This window comes from Rutilus rutilus, assembly GCF_951802725.1.
Source record: "Rutilus rutilus genome assembly, chromosome: 2".
NCBI lineage: Eukaryota > Metazoa > Chordata > Actinopteri > Cypriniformes > Leuciscidae > Rutilus > Rutilus rutilus.
This window is the reverse complement of record NC_140210.1, coordinates 25476688-25503273: the sequence shown is the minus strand read 5'-3', so window position 1 is coordinate 25503273 and position 26586 is coordinate 25476688. Positions and strand designations below refer to the sequence as shown.

Genomic DNA, 26586 nt, shown 5'->3' with positions numbered 1-26586 from the left:
CAAAATGTCAGTCATAGATCTTTTGAGATTTCGAAATATGAGAAAATAGGCACAGCATGTTTGTTTAAATATAATTCCACAAACCTTATCAGTAATTCTTTCGATATTGACTCAACACTGCTTAATGGTTGTATCAGCGATTTCAGGCCCAAACATAAATGATCACATTCATCTAATCTTTCCTAACGATCCACTAGCTGCCCGACAGGGGTGGGTGTTGTGACTTGTGAGGTTTTCGCGTGCAGCCGTGATAGGCAGCTGTGCACGAGCGCAAAACCTCACAACACCCACCCCTGTCGGTGATTGGTTGGAAGACAATTTATTTTGGTTTTGAGTGGTGGTGAAACCAACTGTTTTTGTGTGCAGATCTCACAGAGCCTAGGCTGCCTACAGAGACGCGTTTTTTTGACGGCATGCTTATGGGGCGGGCAGCTAGCAGATCGTTAGGAAAGATTTTATGTTTGGGCCTGAAATCGCTGATACAATCTTTAAGTGACGTCATTTTTTAATGGTCTCTCTCATAGTGGTAAACAAAATCCAAAGGCTGAAGCTATGCAGTAGTGCAACTTCAATCTAGCTGGGCCACAGTGTTTTGGACTAGATAACTTGATTTCTTGACTAGATAGCTTGATGTGCACAGTATTTCTTTCAACAATATGACAAACTTTTCCAACAGACAAATGCAAATGAAATAGTAAAAGAGGAAAGACGTCACATTATTTACATGCGATTGTATGGTTCCCTTACAGTTTATACACAAAACAGCATAATACATTATAAAGTGCACTAAAACGGTCTCCTGAATAGGTTTCATAAGTAACTAAATTAATATTATATCTTGCTCTTTCGAACTTCAAAATAAATGTCACAACCATGCACAGACACACTTCTATGACTGTTAGCACAATTAAAAAAATAAAATTTGACAAAGATTGATGAGCACAATTGAGAGCTGCTTCCCATCAATGAAAATTCCAATAGAATTTACTGTACAGACAAAATGCTAGAAACACTGAGCCAGTGCAACTTCCTTCTAGTGAACAGTGTGGGGATACTACAGTAATATGTCATATCAAATATGGTAAATGAAGACTTTTCTGGCTATGTAGCAGAAAGTTTCATGTATAATTTGGAGGCTCTATGTCTGCAGGAAACATTAACAACCTCTATTTCAGTTGGAATGTCTTTAGACGGGGGGAGTAGTTTGCCAAAGCCACAGCACATCTTGAGTTTGAAGGGGTAAGCCACGGACCCTCTTTTGTTCCTATCTTCTGAAATGTGGAAGTGTTCAATTCTACTTCTGCCCTGCTTTAGTGAGAGAGAGAGAAAAAATTAGAACAGCAGACACTATGTTTTGCTTAACCGATGAGCAGAAAGTGTCTACGTTTTTCAGCATGCTTGGTAATTTTGAAGAGAGTGTGACAAGTATGACTGGAGACTGAAGAAGTGATAGTGACAGTAAAGGCACATTTGGGGCAGACAGGGAGATTCCTAGAACAGGTACCTTTTTCCATCACCAAATTCACCAAACCAAGCTACATATTTACAGCCATCAGTAACATGGCACTCTCCAATTAATCAAAAAATGAGAACTGTGGAATGATTATTTTCCGGCTGCCATGAGTACATCTCATCACACAGGACCTGTTCTATAATTTCCTCCTTACAGACCCACATTAATTGAAATGCTAGTCTATGACATTCATTCATACTACAAGACATCTACTTGCATCATATAAAGAGAACTAATGTGTGGTGGTTATCCTGAAATGTTGCAATGTAAGTATGCTCATGTTCACCGCTCTCTCCCAGGCCGATGGACTTTAAGCAGAAGGACACGCATACAAAAACATGCATCTATCTCTTTCACCATCTCACAGTCACTCTCACTCGCTCTCACACTGACCTGCAATGTACTTTGCTCCAATTAACATAAACATGCTACCCAGAATGTAAAAGCCCAAGGGTACACTACTGAAGATACTAGTCTCCTCTGTTGGTTGGCCAGAAAACAGGTCCATGTTATGCAAGACAGTGAAAAGAAAAAGAAAACAAGTGGGACAATTAAGTAACTACTGATTTTCTGAAACCGAAAAACAAGTCACTTCTCCTAGAGGTTTGCTTTACTGCAAACCTTTTTAGTTCTAACTGAACCAGGTAATCAATAACTTTGCAGAAAAGTAGATCACCAGAAGGAAGACTTTGACCCCTGATAAAAAAAAGCAAAAACAAACAAGCTTTGTGTTCTTGCAAAGTTCTGAACATCCATTCTCCCCGACTTTGGACATTCTGGGTCAATACCTCAAGTTATTTATTACTACAAACCCTAAATCAATCTTTGACTACTGGTGTGGGCCTGGTTGTATTTTTTGGTGTGTTTTTTTTTTTTTGGAAAAAACATTGAAATAATTTGAGCAAAAGAGATCAGATAAATTTCCAGATATTTTTTTTACTCATTTAGATATAATATGTAATTACTGAATTACTTGCATTTGCAGAGTGTTTCTTTGATTAGTTGATTGATCAAATTTACAATTGAGTCAAAAAAAGAAAGGAAAAACCCACACACACACACCATTTCCATTGTTGACTGGCTCAGTGGTTTCCCAGTTCATAGCCCTCTGTACAGCCTTCTTCCAGCGAGCATATCGCAGTTCACTCTCTGCGTGTATAAAAAAAAAAAAGGAAAGTTTCATCTACAACTAGAGTGCTAATAAACAGTTAGTTATTACACACATTACAACACAATGTGAAGGCTGGAAGGTTCCAAAAAGTTTGTCAGTATTACACTGAACAAGGTTACAAATTAAATAAACAATTAATTTAATGCAAAACCTATATATTGTAAATACAATTTACATCACAGTTATGAGCTGTAGGGTGTTGGATTTTAGATTCCTTTACCCTCTGGGTTGATCTGAGGTTCAAATTTTTCTGAAGTGACCTCTGTGAGATCTTCTGGGTTCAGGCTCCACACACTGACCCCCTCAGCTGCTCCTGCTGCCATGGCAGCACCCAGAGCTGTGGTTTCAGGCATGGATGGTTTTACTGTAAATAAATACAATTTACATCACAAATCTGCCCATTTCTAAGCATTTATGTACATCCTCATATAGAGATGTACCAGTAAATCAATTATACTTCATCCTTTCAAAAAGTGATACACATTTTCATACAAAGGGTCTGAAAAGCGCATCTTACCAACTGGGATACACAGTATGTCGGCCTGCAGCTGCATCAGTAACCGGTTGGATGTCATGCCTCCATCAACCTGGAGCTGAGCCAGATGAATACCACTGTCCAGGTTCATTGCATCCAGAATCTGAAACAAATTTTAGCATCCTTTAACATCCTACAAAAACAGTTTTTATAGTCACTTATTTATTCACAACATACAGTACTCAAATTTAGAAATACAGCCTTAAGATTGTAAAAAAAAAGAAAGAAAATAAAAGTAAGGGATTATGTACAATAAAATAGACGCTGCAAAATAACAGGGTAATCAGGACATGAAGTCTGTGGCTGACTACACTGACCTGCTTATTACGTTCATTTGCAAATCAAATGAACATCAAATGAAGATTTGAGTTGAAATTATTTTACTAGTTTGTAGAGACCACAGAAACGCTTTGGACAACGGTTAATACTCATCCGTCAGAAATTATTTTAATTAGGACATTCAATCATGCAGACCCATGCCAATTCATGGAAGATACCTCTCGTGTCTGGAAGCAGACAGCTTCGAGTGCTGCAAAAGCCAAATGACTCCTATTGGTGAACTGTGTTAGACCACAGATTATTCTGTTGTAAGCAAGAGGCAGAGGTTCAATGTTGTACATTTCATATGTAATAACACAGCACTGAAACTGGACTTAAAGGAAGAAAGAAAATGCATTAATTTCACAAGTATTCTCGCATGATAAAATGTGCAATAAGATTTAAATTTACAATTAAAATATAGTGCCTTATGCTCATTGCACTAAGGCTTTAGTGTTTTAATGTCACTTACAGAGATCATCCGAAAATGATCTTTTAAAAGGACGGATCAGTTACTTACCCTCTGGCACTTGGTTCCCAGTATGGCGCATATAATCCAGAGAACGCAGGGACAAAGTAACAGCCGTATGATGTGCCAACATCAGCAGCTAATTTTTCTGAGGTGAAAAGTGAAGTGTTTATACTGAAATATTCCAAAACTGGGTTGAATGCTTTTATATTGGGTATAAATATAATTTCTATAAAAACACACCAAGTTCTGAAGAGGTCTGTATAATTCCAAGGTTATCCTTCAGCCAACGCACAACTGCTCCTGCAATGGCAACAGAACCCTATAAAAAAGCATTGCAGATGAATAAGGTTAAACGATTGGCTATATCACTTTAAATCACAAAGTAATTGTGAGAAATGAATAGATAAAAAAAAAAAAAAAAACGATCCGATATTCAGAATCGGTCAAGTAAAGTCACATTTATTTATATAGCACTTTATAATACAGATTGTTTCAAAGCAACTTTACAGGGATAACAGGAAAATTATTCAATGACGCAAACAGTTCATTTCGGCTGTACAGCAGCTCTAAAAGAAAATAGTGTCATTGTTCAGCTGAAGTCATTTTAGGGTTGATTCAGTTCCGTTGTTAAGATCATAAATTATTAAATGAGTTAATTTTATCTATAAAGCAGTTCTGCAGGAGAACAGTAATGTTGTTGTCCAGCTCAGTTCTCATACAACAGCGTCAGTACAGTCAGATCAGGTGACAGAATGGAGAAAAAAGCCTTGGGACAAACCAGGCTCAGTCGGGCGTCCAGTTCTCCTCTGGCCAATGACCGAACATGGAGTGATTATGATTCAGGCTGCATCACAAGTCACAAATCAGATTGTGGATCGGTAGCATTTAAATATTTAATCCAGTTCCTTTTGCTTGAAGATCGGATTTATCACGCCAGTATGGGGAAAAAGCTGATCATATCGGTATCAGCTCAGATGCTGCAATAAAGGTCTGTGTGCACTGTGCATAAGAGGACTCTTGCTGGAGTTTATTGCGGTTTCTAAATGATGCGGTACTCGGAGTCTGTTAGATCACAACACTGGAGTAGAGCGGTCAGAGGACTATGCATTGGCATCATGCGCACAGTAACTGGAATTTAAAACTGTGAAGAAAAAAGGCTCAAACTGTTGGATAGATACACTAGGAGCTGTACACACAATATCTCTTCTCTTTGTGCCCTTAACTTCTCAATGAGAAGCAATACTCACTGTGACTTCATGTTCCTCCAGCGCATCATTCTGCACCCGGAATGCCAAAAGCGATTTGTGCAACTCTGTACTTCATAGACTTTCATATCATGATAGTTTTGAGTATTATAGTATAGCCTGCAATGTTCTGTCATATCTATCATATCTTGTCACCCCATTAAAAGCGGTTCAATAAATTTAAATAAACATCTTAAAGGCTTTTAGCCTCTGATTTGAACGCTCTGTTTGAAGGGGCGTGTCTGCTGCGAGACTTCAGTGTAAACGCCTACTGCTGTGATTGGCTGACATGCTTGCATATGAAATATCTAACATTACATGTGGAACTCTCTCAAAAACTTTTACTATTACAGCTATTATACGTTTTTACTATTACAGCTACCGGGATTAATGAATCGTGAGAAGTTTTTTAAGTATTTAGATCTATTCCCATCACATAAAAGGTTGCAGTGATGAGCATTGAGCAGATGACAGCCTGTTGACAGCCTGTTGATCGCATGAATGAAGATCTTATCATTGCAACGCAGTTTCTGCACTCTCACTAATGATTTCACCGATGCAATTGCAAACATAAGGTAAGTACAGTAAGAGCTTCGTTGTTCAGCGTAACAGCATCATTGATTTCATAACGAGTTTTGGCAAGTGTCCAGATAAACTCGCGCTGTGTGATTGACAGCTTGGGCGATTGGAAAGGGATTGTTCTTTGATCGCTTTCTGTATATTAATCACAGTTTAAATAAGATTATTTTCATCCTACTAAGAGAAACGACGTGAAGTTGATCGTTTAGTCACTGGCTTGATTTACTGATGCATAAACAGTATTGAACGACTTTGAGAGAAAGATTATCTGTCTGAACTTGAACAATTACACATCAGAAATTCACATAACCCACTAGTTCTTCAGAGGCTCGGATGAAGGAACTAAAAAAATACTTTTGTGTTCATTTGTACATCCAAACAATGAGCAACTGCCATGCTTCGCTCGTTTGCAAGCCATGATGTCTCTCGAGGAAAAACCAATATCGCGCTCGCGCAGCTCATTTTCTCATGGGCGGGCCAAATTCTTTTTGCTGGCAAAGAAAAGAAAGGGGAGGTAACCTTTCCCCTCATGACGACATAAGGGGAAGATTTCTAGATTCGCCCATCTGAGCTTTCATTTTCTCAAAAATACCCAGGGCTTGGTTTACACCCATCAAAACGTCTAGCCACTGGGGGACCATAGGCAGGCTAGGTGAACTCATATTAAGGTTAAAAAAAACCTCATAAAGTGAAATTTTCATGCAATGGGACCTTTAACTTTATAGTAATTTCTACAAATTATTTTCATGAATGTATTCTATAAAGAATAAAAATTCTGTTTTACACGTTGTTTTAAATTGGAAGTTGATGCTAGTGCTTTAGGCATGGGAGCTGTTCTTATTCAAGAAGATGATGTCGGTTTTGAGCATCCAATTAGTTACTTTTCTCGAAAAATCAACCGACATCAGCGAAATTATTCTACCATTGAGAAGGAAGCTTTAGGTCTAATTCTGGCATTACAATTCTTTGAGGTTTATGTGGGTTCATCCATTCTGCCTGTTACTGTGTACACGGATCACAATCCGTTAGTGTTCTTGTCCAGAACATATAATCACAATCAACGTCTTATGCGTTGGTCGTTGATTGTGCAAAATTATAACTTAATCAAAGCATAAAAAGGGTTCAGAAAATATCATTGCTGACACCTTATCTAGAGCTTAAATACTGCTTCAGGTTGAATTTTAAGGGGGTGAGTGTTACGTACGCCGCGCTACGTAATTTTTGTTCTTGCGTATGTTGCTGCATATGCGTGTCGTGTATGTCTGTGTACTTTATTTGTTTCAGGTGTGAAGCTCGATTGGAGCCTGTCAATCTGCTGACGTAGGATGCTGACGTCTGGAATCGCGCCACCAATCGCCTGTCGCCGTGCAGTTTATGAATGGCTCTAACTTCAATGGCGACAGTCAAGACAGACTCTGGGGTTGGGAAAAAGTATGCACACTCTGTGAGGGTGGTTTTCTCGTTCGAGAGACCAGTCTGAGAGACTGATCAGTGTCTGGGGTTCGCTGCTTTTATGATCTGGCAGTTAGATCAGTTCTCTTTGTTTGTGCTCGAATGTGTTTGTGCTCTTGATACGTGCTGGAGGTGCCTGCTAAATGTTTGTTGCTGTCATGAAATCTTCATATCTGTTCACCGTCCAACACTGTGTAGACTGACGGGGAGAGGTTGTGAGTCAGGTAAGCAGGTTGCGACCTACATTTTCTATGAGATGTATTAGACGCAGTAGTGTTAGGAGTGGTGCTAATTCTGTATGTTTTTGTTTTAGTTAGTATAGTTTAGTTATAGCGTCTCGTACGCTGAAGATGTTTCTTTCTACCTTTTTTGTTGATAGTTAGTTTAGTTCTTTAACTTTAGTTAAAGGGGCTTTTTGTTATATTCAGTTTTTGATTTAAGCACCACTCTCTTGCTCTTTCCTCTCCCCCAGATTGTCTGTTGATCTGATTATTCTTGTTACGTTGTACGAATTGTAAATATTCATTACTTTTCATAACTTTATTCCTTTATTACTACTTCACTTTATTGCAGTTGAAGAATTAAAATCTTTCAACTAAGTTATGGATTGTTGTCTGTTCCTTTTCAATTGCAATTCCCGTTACTGTATTGACACACACATGCAAAACTTTTGTTACGTTTAATAATATTCCTAGACAAATAACATCTAATTAACGAGGGACGTAACATATTAACAATTTATCAGATTTAGCACTACACTTAAATTCACCTGTTTTTTTTCCACTAAATGTTTATATTTTATACAATTACTGTGCATTTTTCAATAAATACTTTTGCTGCTGAATGATCCAAGCACTAAGTTTACAATTTATTTTTGCTATAGATTATATATTTTTAATCATTTGTTGTATTTCTCTATAATGAACTAGTGTGTATTTAGTGGGCTGTGTTTAACACAAGACTGATTATCAGTTTCACACAGAGGTATATATATATATATATATATATATATATATATATATATATATATATATATATATATATATATATATATATATATATATATATATATATATATATATATATATATATATATATATATTCTATAATGATCAAGAAAACAAAATGCATTAGTATCGGATCGTTACCATTTAAAGAAATTACCTCTAGAGCATAGTAGGCTGGCTTGTCACGCCCTAGTTTATATGCGACTGTTGTCAGAAGTCCATGGTCCGACATTACAGGCTTCAGAAAAAAAACAAAAAAACAAACAAAAAAAACATAGGCAGATTAAATAAAAAAAACACAATGTATTTTAAAAGCTATATGTAAATTGAATACCTTTGTTCCTACATTCTTAAGAAGGAAACAACCAGTCCCATAACTGTAAATAACATAACATTTACATAATGTGAGAAAATAAATACAATCACTAATAACATCATTCAGTCTCAAAAATTTTGGATGTTGACCTGTGTGAATAGCAACAGGATCTGCTCAGTGATCCTGCTGCATAATAACATAAAAGACAGATTAACAAAACTAAGTCATACGTATTTTTGGCTTGTCCGTCTTTGAAGCACATCTGTCCAACCAGCGCAGCAGACTGGTCACCAAGACACTGTAAATAGATGTAAAGTTACTTTAAAGAACTACAGAAAGGATTATGAATTTCAGTGTTATCCTTGAGGATCTGAAGACATCATATTTTATGCATTATGATCAAAAAAAGAAAAAGAAAAAAAAAGAAAGAAATGTATACAATCAAAAGTTTTAAAAGACATTGGCTAAATAAGAGGATGACAGAAAGAAACAGTTATTGTTCTAATAATAATCTAATAATCTTACCCCTGATATGGGGACACCAGTTAAAGGGCCAGATTTCTGTAAGAACAAAATATAATATTAAAAAGTAAAACAACAGGGGAAGAAATTAATACAGTAATATACTGTATTATACAAATTAATTTAATAATTAACATGCATTACACCACTCCCTGCTTATGCCAAAGATGCTCTAAAAGTAGACTATAATTTTTAACCTAGCTCAAGTGTTTGAGTTTTGGCACTGTCAAAATCATCTGCTGCTGTGTGTTGTAAAGTTTTTTTTCTCTAGACATACCCCACAAATGGTAAAACCACACAGAGGAAACAGTGACTCTACAAGTATGTTTTGAAAACTGAGTAATTGAGCAGCTTCATTTTCATTACTGCAACACAAGATGGTGCGTCCTAAGCCATAGAGAATGAATAAACAAATATATATATATAAAAAAAAAGTTTCTAAATTGGATAAAAACTTCAAACAATGATGATCAACATCCGGTACATTTCCAATAAGACCCCTACGAAGTATAAATTGCATTTATAACCAATAGGAAAACCATGTTTGCGCCATATTGGAAATGCACAAACTTCTGTGATGACAGGACATAGCAAAGTTGTCTCAGACATGACAGTGTGTAGACAGCTAGAGAAATACTCACCTGATTAGAGCTGATTTTCTATCAGTCAGCCCAAAGAGATCACAGGACACAAAATATAATCATGATAAAGAGGGACATACTAAACTATCCAAAAGGGTGAAATGACTGCTCCACAGCAAAGTTCAAATTTGGATGGAAACCATTTTTCGGGCTTGTGGATTTTGTGTACAGTTAAAGTACAAAGGGAAAACAGTTACTGTTTGACAAGCACTGCTCTGGAGCAAAGATCATTTCTCTCTTGCACAGCATGCAAATAAATATTTTTATTTCACCCTGAGTAGGACACATTTTAAAGCAGTGTGACAATTTATCACGCATTATGTAACATAAGTACAGAAATAAAATTTTCTCTTTGGTGTCAAACACTTACCATCAAACCATAAATCTCTGAAGAACTTCTCACTTTTGGCAGAATTTCCATTGGAATATCAAAATACCTATTTAGGAAATATATGTTATAAATATATCTTAAAGGCTGGAATCGGTGAAGGCTGTAATACATTACACTGTTTTGCCAAGACTTCTGCATAGTTTGCAGTCTGGACGCATCAATGCTAGTTGCCAAAAGACAGAGCCAACCTGGAGATATGGTTTTATTAGATTTTTTACAGATTTTGCAGAAAACTCAGTTATACTCAGTTTTCCTGTATGATAGCCAGTTTTTCCTCTGTAAACATTTACAAGTCGACAAGCGTTCAGATTTTAAAATTGTGTAGTGTATTCCAGCCTTAAAGGGATACTTCACACAAAAATGTAAATTCTCTCATCATTTACTTAACCTCAAGTCTTCCCTGAACTTTTTTAACTATAAACTAGGGACGCACCGATACCACTTTTCCCAGAACGAGTATAGTACAATACTTTTATTTTTAATACTTATCAGAGTACCGATACCTGTATTTTCATTGCATTTTTAATGTATTCAAATTTTGGGGAGGGAAAGCAGAAGAATATGAAACAAATTAGTTGGTTTAGCAAATAGACATTTCCTTCAGTTATTTTCATGCCTAATTATGCCTGTTAAAATGTATTGTAGGAACTACTGTTACTTTCACTGTTCATATTATTGCATATCATAATTTATCTTTAATTTAATAGCACAGTGAATATTTAGAGCAGCTCCAGCAGGGCTCAACCAGTCAAGAGAAGCGAGTGGTTTTCTCTGTCTTTTGTTGTTAGATTAAAATTAAGGACAAAGACAGCAGTAGGTTATAAGGCTGATGTCACTTTAGGACCTGCACATATCCAACATAGTTACACACGCGTTTTTCTTTTTTTTTCAACTGTTTACGTTCACTTAATACATAACCAACTATGTTAAACAAGGATACTTGCCTATAAAGGCATTTTGACATAATTTTTTGTTAATTTGTTGAACAAGATGACATGAAATAGAACTCTATTTAATAGGCTATTCGTGCGCAGTTTAAGAGGGAGGAGCATTCTGGGTCCGCGCTTCGGATATTTGTGCACTGAAAACTTCTTAAAAACGTCATGTGATTACTGTACCGCCTTCCTGTAATAATGTAGGGAACCTCTCATTATACATAAATCACGTAACAGTTCATGTTTTTACTTCGTTTTAATTGAAATGGTGCATGTGTGCTGAGTGAACGATCAACAATTAAGTGCATGCAACAGAAGTGAACTCTCTCTCTTTACGTCAGTTAATGTTAGTAATATGCTTCTCATTTTATTTTATTTACTATTGCCATATCCGACCGAACTACAAACTTTTCAGCGATGTCTATGAAAAAGGGAAGTCAGCTCAACAATCTTGCGCGCCTGTGCCGCTGCAGCTATATAGGCGTAAATATTTAATTTGTTTAACATTCTATTAATTCGACAAATTTACTTCATAGACATCCTTCTCTGATTTATCCATTCTACCTTCTGTTTGCTCTGTTGTCTGTGTTTCTTTGTCACAAGCACTGTACTGTACACGCTGCATGGTATTGGAGTATTTTAATGAGTACAAGTACATAAATGCAGTATCGGTATCATTGCATCCCTACTATAAACCTAGCTTCCGACAAACTGTCATATGCGGGTTCATGAGAGTGTCGTTAAGTGCTACGTCAGCACACTGTGAAGTGTGACGTAAATGTGTTCTGAAGCTCAAGCAAGAACCACAGAGGACATCACTTCTTTCAGAGTTCCACAGCGTGCTAAAAATCACACTTCAAAATGTGCTGACGTTTATGTCAAGCATAAACTCATGAACCCGTGTAGCTAGCCAGAAACTATGGTTTATAGTAAAAAAAAACAAAAAAACAACACTATCATTTCCTTACACTATCATTTTGCTTTAGAAGTCACCGATTCCCCCACTGGGGTCGTATGGATTTCTGTCGTGTCAACAATGGGGTACACTTGTACTATTTGTACTCGCAGAGATTGTGATCAGAGATTATTTTTCTACAAATCTTGTGTTCATCTGAAGAAAGAAAGTTATATACATCTGTGATGGCATTAGGGTGAGTAAATGATAAGAGGATTTTAAAAAAAAATGGTGGATTATCCCTTTAAAGGTGCCATGTGTAAAAATTGAGGTAAAAATATCCACAAAATGAGCTACACGCATCAAAAGAATAAGAAGAAATAAGGGCGATGATGTCATTAAAAAAATGTCAAGTTATAGTGCTGCAGAGATATCAACCTAAATTAGCATTAGCATTACTAGCCACGGCCCGACAGGTGTCGTAATACCAGTTTCGGCCATGGGAGGCGGTATGCGGGCAACATAACCACCAGCCAAACATGCAATACACGAATAACTCGCACGGCTTGTGGGCGTACTTGAACCTGATGTCAATTGTGTGGAAAGTAGCCTACAGCCCCACTACTACATTCAAATAAAATCTGATAAAAAAGGAACAGAACCAGAGTAAACATTGGCACTGCTTTCCATCGCTGGAGACAACTAATGGACATGAAAAAAATGAGGTTTGACTCCGAACTTGCAACATTTCTTTTGGATTGGTAAGTAAGATGCTGTTAGTATTTCGTTAGAAGTTTGTTTTATATGTTTGTGTAGATTTTCGGGAAGTTATAACATAGAAATGTATCGAAGGCTGTTCGATAAACGTATATAACGTTCATAAATACAGTATTGTAATATAGTACACATAGCACAATCTCTATTGCTCTTTTTTTTCTTGCCAACTACGTGACCTATATTATGTATATTAAATGGCTTTCCTGAGGTAAATCTGACATAATTGTTCTCCAGCTGTGTTATTGACCTCTTCACGCTGATACAAAACACTGATTGGTCGATATTTATGTATGAGGAATACATTTTGGTAAGTTGTAGCCTAACCTAACTGTATCTTTCAGTGTTCGTGTTTTTTTACTATTATTAGCTAGTAGAGATGTTCGGTTTACGTGCGCTAGGGATCTATCGTGTAACATTTACAAGCGCCAAAACGGTATTTATTGTTTGAATTGCGTGATAAAATTGACAGAATCTGAGAGCTGAGATTTTTTTATATCATAACTAACCTGCTCTGTCTAGTCTGTTGGTCTCCGTGTCCTCTTTGCTTCGTGATTTTTCTGTGCGTGAGAAAATTGATGTGTGGGGTGAGAGCGTGTGAAAAGTGTTTGCGTGTCTCACGGTTAATGCGTGAGAGTTGGAAGCTCTGGTTACGTTGGCGCTAGCTTGGTCAACATCAGCGAATGCTGTCTGTCAAATTAATGTAATTCAAACTAACAATAAAAATGTAATATGAACAAAACGAATATGAACATATTCACTGGTAAAGGTCAAGGGGAGTAGCTTGAAGATATTCATACTCTAGAGTAGACCAACTCACTTTCTGGAGGTATACTGCCCCCATCTGGTATGGAATGTGGAGTATGAATTTATTTATTTTTACACAAGGCACCTTTAAGTCACATTCTTTTTGACTAGCTACTGCATATGCAAGTTAGCTTTACTCCAGAAAGATTTATAAAAAAAAAAAAACCGACGCAAACAAATGTATAATTACGTGCAGAGCTCTGGATCCCAGTCCATTGTGTGAATATTGAAGAGCATGGTCCGGCTGGCATTGGTCACATCTGTGCAGTGAACACCTCCCTTCTTCCCCCCTGTCAAGCACTGAAAGTAAGGGGTTATCACCAGAGATATAAAGTCCAGGTTCAGAAAGTAAAAGTCCTCCTCAGTATTTTGTTCCAATCACCTGGATTTGCTAATTAGCACAGTTTTTCAGCCAGGAGATAGAACTAACTAGTGAAATCAGCTGGCTGAGTTCATGGGTGGAATAAACATATGGCAGGACTTTTACTTTCTGACCCCTGGACTTTACACCTCTGGTTATCACCTATTATTTTAACAATCTTAAATATTTACATCATGATCACTTCATCAGAGCCAGTGGATTTAATCCATGACTAAGTGCTTGAGTTTATTTCGCAGTATCAGCAAGCACGAGTTTATTTTGCAGTATCAGCAAGCATGAGCATTATTATTTAGAAGCCTAATGGGATTGGACTGCCACAAAGCCATGCACAAATTTCTTCTTTTACACTTTAACCCCAAACTCATATACACAGTCACTATATAATCACATAAGAGATACCTCACTGCCACCGCTCTTACCCAGATAAGCCAGGAGTCAACCGTTCCAAACATTGCCTTGTGGGAGAGCACAGCTTCATGGATCTTTTCCACATTATCCATCAACCAGCGTAACTTCACTGCACTGAAGTATGTGCTGATGGGGAGGCCAGTCTTGTGCTTTATAAGGCAAGAGAAGTAACAATAATTATTCAATTGTATGACATATAACATATATGACATATAACTTGAGCACAGAGGTGTCAAAAGTATTCACATTCATTACTCTGGTAGAAGTATAGATACTAGGGTTTAAAAAGACTTCTGTAGAAGTTGAAGTATCAACTCAAGCTTTTTACTCAAGTTAAAGTATAAAAGTACTTGTTTCAAAACTACTTAAAGTATAAAAGTAAAGTAAGGAAAAAAAATTCTCTCTCAGGACTTTGAGCGCTGCGCACAACCAAATATGACTACAGCCTCTCACAAGTTAGAAAGACACCACAACGCCATTCAGTTTAGCGATGTGTATTCAGGAGGCGGGACTCAGATCTAAACCGTTTGTGTAATTGGCCAATTTTTTTTTTTTTTACGACGACAAGCCGGAATGAAAACAAGCCGAAATTAAATAGGAGTAACGAGGCTATTTTTAAAATGTAAGGAGTAGAAAGTACAGATAATTGCTTGAAAATGTAAGGAGTAGAAGTAAAAAGTCGTCTGAAAAATAATTACTCCAGTAAAGTATAGATACCCCAAATTTCTACTTAACCCTCAGAGAGTCTTCGTTTAGCAGTCACACTCAGTGCCTTCCCGGTCAGAAGTGACCGGACACCTAAAAATGAAACTTCCTCCATCCCAGTAAAAACCAATGCAATTTATTTTTGTTCTATAATATTTATTCTTTTTAATTTAGTATTTTGAGACAATTTGATTGAACTTATTAATATTTATGCATTATTTATAGTCCATTTTTTGCCATTGAAAATAATGATTAATTTTTTTTTTTTCAATTTTTTATACAGTATTTTCGGTTAAAATAGAGACTAGGCTTTCAGAAAAAAAATAAAAAAAATAAAAATAAATCAATTTATTAAACATAAAATGAAATAAATCATGTTATTGCATGGGTTTACCACTAGTTGCCTGTATAGCTCTAAATGGAGATGCTTGTGAATTCTAGTTGTTTTTGGACCAAATTACTTACTTTTAAGATGTGGATTGAATGTATTTTTTTAGAAATTCTCAAATAATACTTTTTGCCAAGGTTTATAACATTTTATTAATTATTATTTTAATAATTTTAATAATTATTATATTAATTATATATATATATATATATATATATATATATATATATATATATATATATATATATATATATATATATATATATATATATATATATATTAAATTATAATTATTAATTATGTTATGTTTTTCACTCTTGATGTTTTAGAGTTTCACCCCTTCATTGCTGAGCACTTTTTTTCTGCATCGTGGCTGATTTGTAGAGAATTTTTGTGTTTTTGTCAATTTCCCATTCATTTCCTATGGGGGTCATTTTTGACCGAAGACCACGAGTGTGACTATTTTTTTTATGACCACTTAGCATGCTCGGATCATGAACTCATTTTTTTTTTTGTGCTCACATACCTAATGTCAGAAGAGTCACCAAGTTTCGTAACATTCCGATGAAGCTGTGATTTTTAAAAATTCAAAACAGAAAATTATTCGGTCAGAAGTGACCGAAGACTCTCTGAGGGTTAAGTAAGGTAACGAAGTATTTGTACTTCGTTACTTGACACCTCTGCTTGAGCACAATTATGAATAAACTTAAAAGTCCAGTGAAGTGGCTTGATGAGCAGTTTTTCCTCAAAGCTTTGACAATTCCATTTGAAAAAAAAGAAAGAAAAAAATCAGCATGTTGGTCATCATATTGAAGTGGTGAAAATTCACAATATAAAAAATAAAAAAGCACCATATTGAAGTGCTAGTCCATGTGAGCTTTTGACAAACACAGTTGTATAAAATATGAAGTCTAATAGATTCCCCCTTTAGATAAAAAAAAAACAGTTTAGAAAAGTGATCCATTTCAGATGCACTGAAGAAGCTTTATCGTGTTTTTATGTTGTTTGTAATGTCAGATTCTAGAGAGCATTTGATTGGACAGAAAAGAGTGCATAATGGTATAATCAAAATGTACATTCTGAATGTATCTTCTAAATGTTAATTTTGTCATGGTTTGGAGCACGCCAGCTTATAGATATTCATACTAAAAGCCACAAAACTTCTTGATTTCATGGGGATTTAAAAAATAAAGACTTCCTCACAGATATTTAGTAAATTATTTTATATAATAATGGATTGTGTATGTAGCTGTTCAAGATCATTTCAGTCTTGTTTACAAGGGAACACTGGCACTCTCACCTTGAGGTGGTTTTTGTTCCTGCCAGGAGTTTTGTTGATAAGTCTTTCTACTGTGGACTGGGTCCGCAGATCAAGCCAAACTAAACACATCCAAATAAATTATGAATTATTTAGTTTTTTCTTTTTTCTTTTTTTTATAGATTCTGAACTGTAAAACAATGGATACAATCTCTGATAAAAGTGCTATTTATATATAAAAGTGAGGCAATGTTACTTACCTATAGCATTGTAAAGTGGTTCCCCTGTTTCCTTGTCCCAAACAATGGTGGTTTCCCTCTGATTTGTCACCCCAATGGCTACACAGATTAAAAATAAGTGAAGATATTAAAATAAACAACCATAATAGCATAGTGTAAGAACATGTGCAATGTGCAAGGAGAAATAGCAGGTGGTCCTGGTACCTTTTATGTTTGAGATATCAATGTTGAGCTTGGTCAGTTTCTCACAGGTCCTGTCCATACACTCATACACAGACTGAAGAATCTCTTTTGGATCTTCTTCCACCCAGCTGAGAACAGACAATAAATAATTTTTAATGTTCTCAGTCAGACCTGACACATGACACCTGCATGAATTAAATACAGAACACTACACACAGTTGACACATGACATCATTGCCATCCAAGTGAATGGAAGAAATCCTATTCATCTCATCCAGAATAACAGTATGAACCAATAGTGAACTTGTGATTTGAATCACAAGTTGTACTCTTATGTTATTAATGCATTGCCCCATTGAACCAGCATCATCTCATGACAGAAAGGACACAATACTCACCCCTCTTTAGGAAAGCTCTGTTTAATCTCAACCTGATGGTGGCTGAGAAGCTCTGCGGTTTTTGCATTGAAAACCTACAAGTAAAAGAAAAGAGAAAGATGGCAAGTCTGTCAGTTAAATTTCATAACAAGAAAATAAAGAAAACATTAATTAAAGCCACTTATCATGAAACATAATCGCATTCAGAAATGTCAGATGAACTGGTTCAAAAAGGCACCCCAAATGTTAACCTATTTTAAAGCAGAAAATTAACTGCCAGAAGACATTTATTGCCAGAATAGCAATTCCCTGACTTGTACCCGCTACATTTCAGTGTGGTATTGCAGTCATTTTGTCAGTGATGCTGAAAACAGGAAATTCCAGGTATTACAAAGGCATTAATCACTAAAGAGTTTTATTTCATTCTGAGCTTTTCTATTGAGTAACAATGCCAGCCGCAACATTTTAACATATGAGTAATGTTTTTTAGGCTGTGGAATTACTAGCACACCCTATTTCAACAGAAAAACACATTTATATTCGTCTATAACTTCCTAATGTAAAAAACAAAAGCACAAGGCACAAAAAAAAAAAAAAAAAACATATTTTTTGCTTTGTCCACTAGTGCCATGACCTTGTCAGATGAGATCTAATGTTTGTAACATATTAGGCCCACAGTAGGCAACAGTAACATTTCAGGTCAGAACAACCTGTGAAGAAAGGGGTCTTCAAATATGATCTTCCTCATGTTAAGGGACCCCAACCTAAAATTTAAAAGGCATCTATATAGTTTCTTGTATAAATTAGGGTGAATTGGGACACTTTCTGGCATTCAGATGACTGGGAAAAATGTCCCAGTTTTCCTGAATTAGCCGTATATTTTTCCTACTCATTATAGTACTGTACTGTAAAATGAATTTATTTATTCCCTCATTTACTTATTTTAATCTACTTTTTAGGGGCCAAGCACCGAAGGTGCGTAGGCACTACTGTATCCGTTGGCGTTCTTCTTCTTATTATTATTCTGCTCTTGCAGTCTATGGCAGCTCATAGAACCGCTTGCGGGAAAATTGTGAAATTTGGCACACTGATAGAGGACAGTCTGAAAAGTCACCAGAGCAAATTTGGAGTCTCCAAATCAATTCCTCTAGCGCCACCAACTGTCCAAAGTTTCACACATGTTTATGATAATAACTTTTGAACCATAAGGGCTAGAAACAAAATTCTTTTTTCAAAAAGCACAAGGCACACAGGAGGCAACAGTAACATTTCAGGTCAGAACAACCTGTGAAGAAAGGGGTCTTCAAATATGATCTTCCTCATGTGAGGGACAGCAACCTAAAATTTAAAAGGCATCTATATAGTTTCTTGTATGAAATTTGGCACACTGATAGAAGACAGTCTGAAAACTCACCAGAGCAAACTTGGAGTCTTTTGAACATTTGGAGCAAACGATAAAGCGTTGCAGAGATACAGCCTTACGTCTGTTTTTGCAAGAGCTACGTAAAATTAGTTTGTGCTGTATTCGAGAACGGTTTGACGAATCGACATGAATTCCATAGCTTTTTGTCGGCATGGTCTGTAGATGATCTGGTTCGATTTTCGTGAAAATCGGAGAAACAGCATAGGAGGAGTTAGAAAAAAGTAGGTTTTTCAGAAAATTCAAAATGGTGGACAAATTTTCATGATGGAAAATTACGTCGTAGAGCAGTGGTTCCCAACCCTGCTCCTGGAGTATCCCCCAACACTGCACGTTTTCTTTGTCTCCCTATTCAAACACACCTGATTCAACTCATCAGCTCATTAACTCATGTGATACCACTGTCGTAGAGTGCAATCGAATCGGCTTGAGCTAAGAAATCATAGGAAAAGGGACTTTTTTTTCTAGCCCTTATGATTCAAAAGTTATTAGCATAAACATGAGTGAAACTTTGGACAGTTGGTGGCGCTAGAGGGATTGAGTTGGAGACTCCAAATTTGCTATGGTGACAGTTCAGACTGTCCTCTATCAGTGTGCTAAATTTCATAACTTTCCCGCAAGCGGTTCTATGGGCTGCTAAGAAGAAGAAGAAGAAGAAGAAGAAGAAGAAGAAGAAGAAGAAGAAGAAGAAGAAGAAGAAGAAGAAGAAGAAGAAGAAGAAGAAGAAGAAGAAGAAGAAGAAGAAGAAGAAGAAGAAGAAGAAGAAGAAGAAGAAGAAGAAGAAGAAGAAGAAGAAGAAGAAGAAGAAGAAGAAGAAGAAGAATTACAATAGGTGCCTCCGCACATTCGGTGCTTGGCCCCTAAAAATAGTGGGCTTGTTCCTCTTGTTGGCGCTATAATAGAACAAAACATGAAATTGCCATTGACTTCAATACAGTATTGTGATATAATACTATACTTTATGAACGCCTTAGTGTATCGTTACTAAACTCGGTATGAGTCATCGGCACCATGCCTTGAGGTACTTTTCGGGGCAGCGCTACCTTGTGGTAAAACATTTATAACGAAATTTATTAAAATGCTAGCTTTAATTTGAATAAATTTGCCTATTGTAATGACACTGGTCTTAATAGATTCCTTGGGTTATGCCAAAAACATAGATATCAATTTTGCCATAGTCAGCCAAACTTCCTGTCTGCCATCTTTATTTTCTTTAAAACCAACTTTTTCGAACTTCTCCTAGACCATTTGTCCAATTTTCATCAAAATCTAATCGTATCATCTCCAGACTGTGCCGAATAAAGCCTGGTTTATACTCGACGCGTCCGCACGAACGCGAAGGTGCGCGCGGGAAAAATGACGTCATCGCGGTGTGGGCGGTCGCGCGCGTTGGGTGCGCAAGGGCCCATTTCGCCTGGCGGTGTGCACGGCAGATTTTGTAACAACGCGTGCGGCGCCGCATCCGAAGATGAACGACTTCTGGCCGAGCTCGAACTTCTCACGACACCAGCACCCAGTTTGCACGTCTAAATTAGTTGCTTACATTTAAAAAATGAGCATTCAATAGCATAAAAAGTATTTTTAATGAACATAAAGGTCCATGTTTAATAAAAATGTTCATGAAACTTAATGAAATGTTTAGTGAAATTAGAAAATATGTTAGAGATTGTTAATTTATTTGTATTGTATTCACATTCTCATATCCATATATTTTGTTTTATTGCCACGAGTAATAATCTCAGGGTTTACTGGGTTTTACATGATTATTTTTGTGTGGTATTGGTGGTGGTGTACTAAAATAAACATTGTCACGTGTGTAGCTTTCTTCTTCTCACCGCTGATTCCTGATGGTTTAGAGGACAATTACTCGAGTCGCCCCCTATCGTTTCACAGAATAGTACAACGGCGAGCGCGTCAAGTATGAACGCCTCGTCCGTTTGCGGAGGTGCGCGCGCAGTCTGCGGAGACTCGCGCTGCGGAGCCAGGCGAAAGTATAACCAGAGAATGTCTAATAAGGCGAGAAGTTTCACTCTCAGTACACTTCCGGCTTCTAAACTGGTTGCAGTTCCTCTCTGATTCCATATGAGGGCGCTCACAGGACGAGTGCAGAATGAATGGAGGTCTACGGCGCTATACCAATAAAAATCCACTTTTCTCAGGATATAATTTTTTGTCTAGTAATTTGAATGTTGTATTCGAAAGGAGATGCAAATAAATTACACATTGCTGGGTGTTAGATTTTTTTTGAGTCACTTATTTGCTTTAAAAAGTATTTTAAAGTGTCAATGACGTCATACACATGTACGACCAGAGATACTGCTTTACGGCAATCCTTCAGTCACTCTGGTGCTTTTGCGCTCTGCACTTTCTTTTCTCTCGAGGCATCGACAACACAGCTGACACAGGTAAATACACGTGCTAGAAGAGTTTTTGTTTTGTTTGTTTCTGGTCCCGCTTCGGATGCCACGATGCCATCAAGCAGTATCTCTGGTCGTAATCAGTCCTTCACTGACCAATCAGCGTTCATTAGCAGAATGCTAGCGTGCTATGGGCAACAACAACTCAACCTGTAAGAAATCGAAAGGACATAAGTACTCGTTCATTCAACTTTCGACCTAAAACCCATGTTGAACTTGCAAAATCTACAATCAGATCTGAGATTTCTCAACTGCAATCGGGTGAAAGAGACAAATTTAGCTGTCTAGCCCCATTGACTCCCATTCATTTTGCACTCATGGCGATCGCCCCCAGTGGAACTCTGGTGGTACTACAACCAAAATTCGGTACAATAGGACTTAATAGGGAGTGGGCAGGCTCTCCGTAGACGGGCTCTGGTATAACCAAGGCTTAACGCCGCCTTCACACTGGCAGTTGAAATCAGTTCTGATACGGCAGCGAAACGACCGGAAGTCATTCATTTCCTATGGAGATTCGCAGACCGCATGCGAATGGGTCTGAACCGGGTGTGAACGAGTGCGGTGCGAAAAAAATCGTGTCCGTTGGCCATCCGGATGCGTTCAAAAAATTGAACTCTTGCGAAAGGCTACGGACGGTTTCTATCCGAAAATCCCAACGGAAGTTAGCGTTGCTATGGTACTGATAAACAAACCTGGATTCTTAACTTTTGATAAAATAAATAATGATTTTATAACGATTAGTTGTCATGTCATTTTATTATTTTATTATATATAATCGACGTGTCCGCACAAGCGCGAAGGTGCGCGCGGCAAAAATTACGTCATTGTGGTGTGGGCGGTCGTGCGCAAGACCCCATTTCGCTTGGCGGTGTGCGCGACTTTTTTTGTAACAGCGCGCGCAGCTCCGCATCCGAAGATGAACGACTTCGAGCCGAATCTGGCCGAGCTCAAACTTCTCACCACACCGGCACCCAGTTTGCACGTCTAAATTAGTTGCTTACATTTAAAAAATGAGCATACAATATCATAAAAAGTATTTTTAATAAACATAAAGGTCCATGTTTAATAAAAATGTTCACGAAACTTAATGAAATGTTTAGTGAAATTAGAAAATATGTGAGAGATCGTTAATTTAGTTATGTTGTATACACATTCTCATATCCATATATTTTGTTTTACTGTCACGAGTAATAATCTCAGGGTTTACTGGGTTTTACACAATTCTTTTTTGTAGTGTGGTATTGGTGGTGGTCTCTATGGCTCTGGTGGTGGTGTACTAAAATAAACATTGTCACGTGTGTATAGCTTTCTTCTTCTCACCGCTGATTCCTGATGGTTTAGAGGACAATTACTCGAGTCGCCCCCTATCGTTTCAAAGAATAGTACAACGGCGAGCTCGTCAAGTATAAATGCCTTGTCTGTTTGGGGAGAAAGTGGTCGAAAGTGATAATCCATTATATCAAATTTTTAGTTAATGTATATGATTTTTCAGCTATTTTGCCTAAATTCACCTTTAAATGTCTTTAATTGCAGCTTGCTGCAGTTTGTCTGACGCTCCCAGCCATGTTGGCATGTCTTATCGTCTTTTTTGTGCTTGGCCCCGATAATGGCTGCTTGCAGCTATATTTATTTCTTTGTGTTTATTTATTTATTTTATTATTAATTATTATAAACTTTTTTTACATTAATTTATTTAGACTTTTTTTTTTCTAAACATTTCCACAGCCCCCTAGCACTCACGTGCGGATCTATCAGGAGGATCCTTCAACACAACTAAACAAACAATATCTTATACACTGTATGGAGAACCTGTCCAACGTGTGATCGACTTTGACATTTAGTCAAGTTCTGAAAACATCATAAATACAGCTGTCATATTAAAGTGGGAACTGAAACTTGGTTTTAAGCAAAACATTTGAACTTTGTAATGCTGCTCAAATCCAAACATTGTAACTGTGTAAAACGTAGATTATTACCAATTTAGCAAGTTACATTTCACAGAGAGCCAGAAATGACCAGCATCTGGGATGAACGTGTTCACTTGCCTAGTGTCAAAATATCGCTTCGATTGCACTAAAATATTTATTTTCAGACACAAAGTAGCCTACCGAGTAAAACAGAAAGCTAACTAGAAAGATTCAACTAATGTTCAATTGTCATCATACGGAAGACTAAGCAGACCCAGAAACTAAAAGCAATTCAGTTAGGTAACTTCCATGACGGCTGAATCAGAACTCCTGCTAAACCGGCTTTGGCATCTTTATCTGCCGGCACATGTTGGCAAGGGCACGGAGGACTCTCCAATCTCTGTCTGTATGCGAGCCACTTAAGTAAGCTCCACCACAACCAGATGACATGTCCTCAAGATGCGACTTACCAGAAAACGTGTGGAACTCGTGCCTTGGTCGATAGCAGCTACAAGGGGGCCCAGCATAATTCTGTTCGACGATGCAGCCATTATACCGTTCATTGAATCAGTGAGCGTGAGTGACTACAGCAGCCAGAAATATAACACTGGACACTCGCCTCTGCGCTCCGCCCTCGCTCCCGCTTCTCCGCGGCACTGACGCCATGATGATGACGTAGACATGCCCCGTGAGGGAGGAGTGTTTCTCTTACGAGAGGTCTCTCGTACTGCGTAAGATATCTTACGCTAGGGGAAAATCCTTTTTCCGCGAGATATTGAAGCCAAAAATTATCCTTAATTTTGTAATAATGCAAAACACGTTGCGGCAGCATGCAGACATAGGCGAGACAGCTCGCGCGCCTATTGGCTGCTCTGCGGCAACTGCAGCAGCCTATCGAGCGAGGCCTGGCGTGACGCCAGACCCAATCAGGGCACTTCGCGCCCGCTGCGTCACGTCCCGCCGAAATGGGCGTGGTCTAGGCCTATAAATACCGCTCGCAGGCAGCTATTATCTGATTTTTCATCCTTCAAGCGAAGCACACGCATCGCTGGAGCCGGAGAAGAAGCCGCGCCGTCTGAGAGAGAGCACCTTCAGCGGGACGAGTCACTGAAGTCGCTGGCCGCGCCGCCTTCCTGCCTTCCTGCTGCGCTTTCCGGCGCTTATATCCTTCCCTTTATTACACTGTACTTTTGTGTGTGTGTGTCGCCGCCGCGACACACATTCTAAAAGAGCTAGCGTCTTTTTAAAGATGCCTTCCTGCGGCTCGTGCAGAGCCACACTCAGCGACGGGGACCGCCACGTGGTTTGCGTTTCCTGCCTGGGTGAGGAACATGCAGTTCTCGCGCTCACTGACGGCGGCTGCCCTCACTGCGAGCTGATGGCAATGGCGACTCTGAGGACTCGCCTAGCCTTCTTCACCGAGACTGCTCCCCCGCCCGCCGCGGCGTCGCGCCGTAAAAAGCGCCGTGCCCAGCGGGCCCCGGAACCCTCCCTCAGCCGCCAAAGCTCGCCGGTTCGCCCGCTTGCTTCCCCGGCTTCGTCAGCCTCGCTTCCTGACGGACAGCGGCCACCGTCTGCCGCCGCTTCCGTTGACATCGTGGATGAGGAAGCCCTGCTGGGAGAGGATGATTCCTGCTCTATCCTGGCGTCAGGCAGTGAGGATTGGGCGGGCTCTGAGGACCCCGCGCCCCCTGCCCGCATGTCTTCAGGCAAGAGAGCGTCCATCGAGACGGAGCTCACGCGAGTACTCGCACAGGCCGCGGCGAGCCTCGGCCTCGAGTGGTCTTCGCCTGAGCAGCCCGCTCACAACCGGCTGGATGGATTTTTCCTGCCTGGGGAGCGCGCTTCGCCTGCGTCCAGACTGGCGCCTTTTCTTCCTGAGTTACACGAAGAAGTCGCCAAGTCCTGGAACGCCCCCTATTCGGCTAGAGTGCGTCCTGCTGTTTCTTTGGCATTTTCCGCTGTTGACGATGCCAAGAACAAAGGATACCTTTCGCTGCCGCCGGTCGAAGAGGCGATAGCGGCCCACTTATGCCCGCCCTCTGCTGGACGGCGTGCTAAGTCGGCCCTACCCTCTAAAGCTTGCCGCACGACGTCAAGCCTGCTCCGCCGCGCTTTCTCCGCCGCCGGGCAAGCTGCGTCAGCGCTGCACACCATGGCAACGCTTCAGATCTTCCAGGCCGATCTCCTCCGTAAGCTGGATGAGGAAGGGCCTGACGCGATCTGCGTGCCGGACTTAAGGAGTGCCACGGACCTCGCTCTCCGTGCTACTAAGTCTGCAGCGCAAGCCATTGGACGGAATATGGCCTCTCTCACCGTGACTGAGAGACATCTTTGGCTGACGCTCTCGGAAGTGGCCGAGTCGGAGCGCACCGCGTTCCTCGACGCCCCGCTTTCCGCCACAGGCCTCTTTGGATCCTCCGTCAAGGATTTCGCGGAGAGATTCGCAGAGGTACAGAAAGCGTCACAGGCTATGAAGCACTTCCTCCCGAAGCGCTCCAGCTCTGCAGCAGGCCGTGCGAAACCGTCTGCTCAGAGCTCACAGCCACAGCCACCGTCCACTGCCTCCACTTCACAGCGCCGCCAGGCCCGAAGCGCGAGACCGCGCTCCCGCTCATCCGGTCGCCGCCCCGCTGCACGTGGCCCGCGACCTAGGATTACGGTGAAGCCCGAGCCCCCGAAGTCGTCCTAGCACAGCTAGGAAAACGACGGTGTTTAAGTCCCGCTGCGGCCAGACTCACACCAAAGCTATTCGCTCGTCCAGTTCCAGCAAATGTGACTGTTCCAGTGTTTTCTGCAGCCAACAAGTCGGTTCTGTCACCCGCTTGCCTGCACACAAATGCCGTTTTCACGGCTACCCAGATAAATCCCCAAAAGAGTGTATTTTCTGGTGTCCCGGCTACGACCGATGGTGTTTCATGTGTAGTAAGAATGCCCACTGCCCAGTGCCCATCCCTACACACAAGCACAGCCTGTCACACAGGGCTCGCGCACATAAAACCGACTCAGATCGGTTGCGCTTCAAACATGGTGAAAGTGCCCACTACCCAGTGCCCACTAACACCGCGTTGTGCATGTCTCACGGTTTCTGTAAAAACGAAACCAACGTGCACTCGCTTCACGCAAGCGAACGATGTTTTCGGTGTGATAAATGTGCCCGCTGTCCCGCGCCCACATCCACACATAGACATGACAGTTCCCACGGGAACCGCCCAGCCCTCCCCCTCGCGGCTGACCACCGCAGAGGAGTCGAGCGCGGGCAATCTGCCCGCTGTTATCAGCGCGCCCCATGCCTCAAATGTCACGAGCGCGATGCTTGTGTTGCAGCAC

The 26586-nt window shown here is 39.4% G+C and overlaps 1 protein-coding gene across 4 annotated transcripts; it reads right to left on the bottom strand.

Annotated features, from left to right (window-relative positions):
* Positions 1-858: 858 nt before the first annotated feature.
* Positions 859-23944, bottom strand: LOC311285971 (glycerol kinase). 4 transcript variants are annotated; one of them, XM_084401905.1, is made up of 20 exons: positions 23727-23944; positions 17534-17607; positions 17157-17263; positions 16974-17051; positions 16756-16835; positions 14374-14511; positions 13763-13872; positions 10141-10207; positions 9133-9168; positions 8838-8905; positions 8626-8668; positions 8449-8529; positions 4250-4328; positions 4058-4154; positions 3717-3801; positions 3202-3322; positions 2905-3048; positions 2576-2662; positions 1907-1993; positions 859-1308 (listed from the first exon to the last, which is right to left on the bottom strand). In XM_084401905.1, exons 1-20 carry the CDS (start codon positions 23817-23819, stop codon positions 1295-1297), a joined length of 1689 nt encoding a protein of 562 aa, XP_084258031.1. In that variant the 5' UTR covers positions 23820-23944; the 3' UTR covers positions 859-1294. The 4 variants fall into 4 exon arrangements, with proteins under 4 accessions (XP_084258031.1, XP_084258033.1, XP_084258032.1 ...); XM_084401904.1 differs by having other exon boundaries at positions 1162-1305; positions 23727-23916; XM_084401907.1 differs by lacking the exon at positions 1907-1993 and having other exon boundaries at positions 859-1305.
* Between the last annotated feature and the right edge of the window lie 2642 nt (positions 23945-26586).

What these genes read in the sequence shown, in the direction of transcription:
- LOC311285971 (XM_084401905.1), bottom strand. Translation starts at nt 23,819, where the DNA reads ATGAACGGTATAATGGCTGCATCGTCGAACAGAATTATGCTGGGCCCC. An exon ending in TTAAGAATGTAGGAACAAAG is followed by an intron (nt 8,530 to 8,625) that starts GTATTCAATTTA and finishes TTTTTTCTGAAG; the next exon opens with CCTGTAATGTCGGACCATGG. An exon ending in ACCTCAGATCAACCCAGAGG is followed by an intron (nt 2,663 to 2,904) that starts GTAAAGGAATCT and finishes TTATACACGCAG; the next exon opens with AGAGTGAACTGCGATATGCT.